The 5,804-nt window shown below is 37.2% G+C and overlaps 1 protein-coding gene and 1 long non-coding RNA gene across 7 annotated transcripts in view; one reads left to right on the top strand and one right to left on the bottom strand.

The window, feature by feature from the left end:
* Nucleotides 1–5,804, bottom strand: part of ZMYND8 (zinc finger MYND-type containing 8) — a 150,395-nt gene that overhangs the window by 21,548 nt on the left and 123,043 nt on the right. For all 6 annotated transcript variants that reach the window (XM_075072271.1, XM_075072270.1, XM_075072273.1 and 3 more), the window contains 3 exons: nucleotides 5,008–5,198; nucleotides 2,933–3,013; nucleotides 1,233–1,311 (listed from right to left, as the gene is read on the bottom strand). In XM_075072271.1, coding sequence (XP_074928372.1) covers nucleotides 1,233–1,311; nucleotides 2,933–3,013; nucleotides 5,008–5,198 — 351 coding nt within the window. The remainder of the gene's footprint in view (nucleotides 1–1,232; nucleotides 1,312–2,932; nucleotides 3,014–5,007; nucleotides 5,199–5,804) is intronic.
* LOC142047730 (uncharacterized) overlaps nucleotides 1–5,804 on the top strand; it is a 60,392-nt gene that overhangs the window by 25,804 nt on the left and 28,784 nt on the right. The gene's annotated exons all lie outside the window — the stretch shown is intronic.

Genomic DNA, 5,804 nt, shown 5'->3' with positions numbered 1-5,804 from the left:
AATTGTGCACTGTGGGATACTGCCCAGAGGCCAATACCATCGATTTGCGGCCACACTAACCCTAATCCAACATGGCAATACCGATTTCAGCGCTACTGCTCTCATCGGGGAGGAGTACAGAAATCGGTTTAAAGTGCCCTTTATATCGATATAAAGGGCCTCATTGTGTGGACGGATGCAGGGTTAAATCGGTTTAACGCTGATAAATTTGGTTTAAGTGTAGTGTAGACCAGGCCTGAGTCAAAAAAGAATTTGAAATCACCAATAACCCCCTCAGCACACATACCAATTTCATTGGCAGCAGGCCGAAACCTCGTGGGTACATTAGTGGAGGCTAGCTGAAAATGAGATCCTCAGTTAGAATGTGGGAGACCCAAGTTCAAGTCCGTGAATCAGTAACTTTGTATTTATACAAAGTGGAACAGCGTCCACAGGAGATACTGAGAAAGACCAAAATACCCCATAATCTAATGGTTAGGGAACTCATCTCCACTGCTGAAATCCCTTTTCCACATTAGGCAGAAAGAGGAACAGAACCCTGATCTCCCACATGCCAGATGAGTTTCCTAACCACTGAACTAAAAGTTATAAGGGAGGACCTCTTCCCACTCCTGGCCATTCTGTGAATCTAATTTCCTCTCCTTTCATCAAAATGAAATATTTTGAGTCAGGTCAAAACAAAACATTCTGTTTTGACATTTCTGAAATATTTCAATTTTTTTGGTCCAGCTGAAACAATTCAGCTAATTCAACACCAATACGCAAATCGTTTTCAGGTCACCAACAGTGCCTTTTTGGTGAATTATTTGCTGAAATTTTTTTGCATAGCTCTAATTACTGTTAGTACTGTGTCTGTGAACAGACAGCCCAAAATAAATAGATCAAAACATTCATTAATGAGTTAGGTCTCTTAACAGAGGTAATCCAATGAGCAAAGAATCATAGAATATCATTCCACATAGTGAGGACCAGGTTACTATAATCTTTCTCAGAAACATTTTCCCAAGCATAACTCTTATTTCACTGGTTAAACTAAAAACTGTTTTAACTGCTGTTTTCAGTAAAATAGCAACTGTCTAAATTACTGGGTACATGCCCAGTAGCATCAGCACAACATGTTCTGTTCTATTTTCTAACTCTTCACACATGGACAACTGGTACAGGCGCATAAATGAAGCAAACATATACCACAGTCTTTGAAATCATATTATTTTAGGCTATACTTTTCATACCAAGATTGTGTTTCATTTCTGAGAGTTCCTGTTGATGTAACCATTGAAGTTTCTCTATTTCGATTCTCAAACGACGAATCTGAAATATGGAAGAGATAAGATTTAATAAAATGGAAAATACAAATTTGGTGTATGTAAAACATAGCTCCCTAATCATTTAGCAAAACTGGGCTTAGAGACAAACAGCCTGATTCTCATTTACACTAATGTCTCTTTTACAAAGAGGTCTTAAGCGTAAATGAGAATTAGGCCTGAAGCATTCTGACCAATTAACCAAGGTTCCAGAATATCCATAAGCATCAGAGAGAGAGATACAAAAGCAAACTCTTGCTTGCCGGCCTTTACGACCATAAACAAGGGAGAGACTTGTTTTAAAACTCAAAACCTAGCTGCTCAGCTTGGGCCTTATTCTTCTCTTATTTATATCATTTTTACACCAACATAACTCTATTGACATCTATGGAGTCATTCCCAATTTACACAACTGTAAGAAAATGGAGTATCAGGCACCTTATCTCTAAAAACTGCTGGACTAAAACTTATCAGGCTTCAAATGTATCTGATCTGAACCTAAGCCACATCTCTCAGATTTTACTGTAGTTATTGATGGCTTGTAATTTTTTTTAAAACGGCCCAAGTATTCAAAAGTACATTTCCTATTAATTTAAGAAGCATAGAGGCTGGGGACATAATCACTCAAATGGATGATTTTGGATATGTTTCTACACAGCAAAAAATAAAAGACCAGTGGCAGCAAGTCTCAGAACCCTTGTCAACTGACTGGGGCTTGCCCTAGCTGGCTAAAAACATCAGTGTTAACATTCAGGCTTGGGTTGGAGCCCAGGTTCCAGCTGATACCCGAATGTCAATACTCAGTACGAGTCCAAGTCCATTGACCTGGCTCTGAGATTCACCGCCTTGGGGTTTTTGTTGTTGTTGTGTAGACATACTCTTCCACTTCTGGATTAAAAGAAGTCACTCCTGCTCCAGAGTTTTTTCTTGCTTATGTTCTAAGGCAGTTTGCATTACGTAATCAGTTTTTTCCAATTTTTAAAAGAAAACAGAAAACACATAAAAGCAGTGAGACATCATCTCTGAAAATAACTACTAACCGTGAGTAGCAGTTAATATAAAATACAATCCTTTCATCTAATCAATGCAGAGTTTTACACTGCAACAAAAAAACCCTATGTAATAAACAATGAATGATAAAATAATCAGGCGTCTTTGACGAGAAGAATCAAAGTTACACTGTGGTTTCTATAATGTGATCATGAGAAACTCTTGCAATGCAAGTGTCTAAAACAAAATGAAACTAAACATAAAATGCTACATTAGAATAGAGCATAGTTTCGGATTTAAATCCACAAAAAAACCTTTTGAGTTAGGTTGAAGTGCTTAACTTTTTTATGGTAATGTTCTGTGTTTGTACAGCCTCTAGCCAAATGTGGTACGGTCTCTAACAAGGACTCCTAGGTGCTACCATATAACAACAACAGAGGTACTTGTATCTGTGACAACAGTCATAGATTAGACAGCAAAGAAGTTAGGGTCCAAAGTCAGCTTTAGTTCAGAATTTCTTTTAGGCATGCATACAGGCCGAGTTTTCCATATTATCTAAATAAAGGATTTTTTTTTAACGTTTGATGATTTTCTAAGTTTAAAAAAAAGCAATATGCTCTGATGAAAGCAATACTGACCTCTGCTATTGTACTTCCAGTGGTATTTTTGGAAAGATCGTTATATATTTCAGTCATTGTTCCTTTTATTGCATCCATCATCTGAAAAAGATAAATTGCTTTTTTTTCCCGTCTATTTTTTAATGACCAACACATTCATTTTTACTAGTTTTCTCCCTTGCATGAATGAACTTATATTGCTATCAACAGTGCCACATATCTTTATATACATTTATCAGAGTACATTTTAAAAAACTTCTCATTAGGATTATGAAGAGATTTTGGATCATGATTTTGAAATGATTTTTCCAAGGGATACTGCCAAGACTGATACAAAACTGAGCCCAGATTTTAAAAAGGCTGAAATACAATGTTTTTAACTGTCCAACTGATTCCGCAATATCCATCAGTTTGTTAAAAAGGATAGCTGCAGTAGTGATGGCATCCTTACTGCTCTCTTGGACCATTAGCCAACAAAATGCCATAGCAAGCTTGGTTTCTTTATGACTACAAGTGTTCCACACCACACCCCATACTGACTGCTGGCTCCGTTCTTACAAAAAGGCAGGATACAGAAATATATCAAAATTGTGCTCTTTAATGCACTCAGAAGAATGGACCCGAAAGGCAGAAAGGAGGAGATGGGAAGCCTAATTATGAATAGAACAGCTTTGGTGGTAACCTGTTGTAAGAATACCACAGAGCCCTGAGGTTTCATCTTGGCAAGTAACTAGAGGCATGGATTTCCCAAATAACATGAAAGAAATCCAAAGTACAGTATATAAATTAATTGTAACTACAATGTAAAACGCAGTTAAGTCAATCTATGCATTATTATCTGTATTAGTCTCAAGATAATAAATGTTGAATTTATAAAATACTGCATTTCTGCTCAACTAATATATGTGAAGCTCTGGTCATCTTTTAGAAGAGAAACTTTGTTCTTCATCAAATCAAACCTGTACTGTATACATAAATTACATCCAACTAAGGTCACACACTTAACTCATAACTGCTTCATTCTTTGAGCAATATCCAACCTATACCTTGAATGACATTTGCATATGGTGAAAATATACATTGTTTTAAAATAGGAACATATTTATTTATTTATTAACAGAGATCTACAGAAAAAGTCAATTCCACAGTGTTAATGAGAATTATTTCTTAAGATTGAGTAGAGATTTACTCTTCTATGAAGAAATAGAAAACATGGTCTCGATCACTTATCATTTAACGAAGTGGAGTAGTTATGGGAGGAAACTACTGTAAAAGTAGTGTGGTAGTCAAGTAACTACAGTGTACAGTATATATGATCTGTGGCTGAAATTTACAGACTGCTGAACCAAGCCAGAAGCAAAATGTGCCCATTTACAAATAGGGAATCTGGGACAGAACACTGAATTCACTTGCCCATAGTCATACAACATGTCAATGGCAGAGCCTGAAATAGAACTGCGGTCTCCTAACTTCCAGTGCAGTGCCTAGCCACCAGATCATGATGCACTTTGTTACTGGTTAATATGCTCCCTCTTTAGAATACATGAGAATAGTCCCACAAAAGTGAAATGCAAGAGGGGCAAATCAGACTCGAAGACTTAACACATGTTTTTTAGCAATATGGTAAAGGACTGTATTAAGACCTCTGGTGAAAGTTGCTGACTTCTAGTTGCACTGAAGACAAGCTTTTTAGGGTTAAATTTTGGTCCCTCTGAAGTCAATGGAACCATAATTTGGCCTCTGAAGAGCAAAAATGAACAAATCTTTAGTGTATCTTGTTCTCTCTCTCTCTGTTTTTTTTTTTTAATTAAACCTGGTCCATATTGCTTAGGTCAGTGTCCTGAGAGTTCAAGTGGGGAATGATATGACATGACTCCCCATGCTTAAACTAAAAACTTCATTTGAAATTCATCTTTTGAGTACAATTGATGTTTCAAAGTTTTTTACTTTGTGACATTATTAACACCAGCTGAATCAGATAAACGATTCTTCTGCATTTCGGCAAACGCTAGCACTTTTAATAAGACCCTTACAATCTACTGAGTAACAAATTATTTAAAAAAAAAAACTTAAGAAAACCCTGCTCAAGAACTTACTTTGCTAGTGTACTTTGCAATATCTGCTGCCACATCAGCTGAAGCTGTTGCTATTGGCAAGTCTGTATTAATTGAAGAAGAAAGTGTACTTGAAGAACCAGAACTGGTAACCATAGAAACAGGCTGAGTACTCGTAACCAAGGTGATAGTTGATGTGGAAGTGCTCTGGGTGATCTCTTTTTGCTGTACAGCTAAGAAAATAAAACATACAAATAAACTAAGTCACTGTATACATTAACCATTTCAATAAATTAATGAATAGGCAAACAACTAAAAAACTGTTTACTAGCATGCTAATGATAGGCATCCTTTAGTAAATGGATGCATCTAGCCATTTCATTAATCTAAGTTATGAATGCTTTTGCTACTATTATTTATAAAACTGTAAAATTCATGAAATAATGCTACATTACCCTTATTAATCATTTGCTTGGCTCTTATACGTGACCTAAAGATAAATACGCTAAGACAGCTTAGAGGCTTGCCACTTTCAATTCTGGTCACAGTACAAGTCTTTCCTGTGAATCTGTGTCTCACTTGAGTTTCCAGGACTCCCTCAACCTGCTTCTCAGAGGCCCACTTACTAGACTTCCAGCCTGCTGTGCTTCCAGGAGCTACCCTCATATGTACAAAAGACGGTTACTCACCTTTGTAACTGTTGTTCTTCGAGATGTGTTGCTCATATTCATTCCAAGTAGGTGTGCGTGCACCGCGTGCACGTTCGTCGGAAGAATTTTCCCCTAGCAACACCCGGCGGGTCGGCAGGTGCCCCCTGGCGTGGCGCCCTTGCGGCACCG

The sequence above is a fragment of the Chelonoidis abingdonii genome, chromosome 14, assembly GCF_003597395.2.
Source record: "Chelonoidis abingdonii isolate Lonesome George chromosome 14, CheloAbing_2.0, whole genome shotgun sequence".
Taxonomy (NCBI): Eukaryota; Metazoa; Chordata; order Testudines; family Testudinidae; genus Chelonoidis; species Chelonoidis abingdonii.
This window is presented reverse-complemented; position numbering and strand designations above follow the sequence as displayed.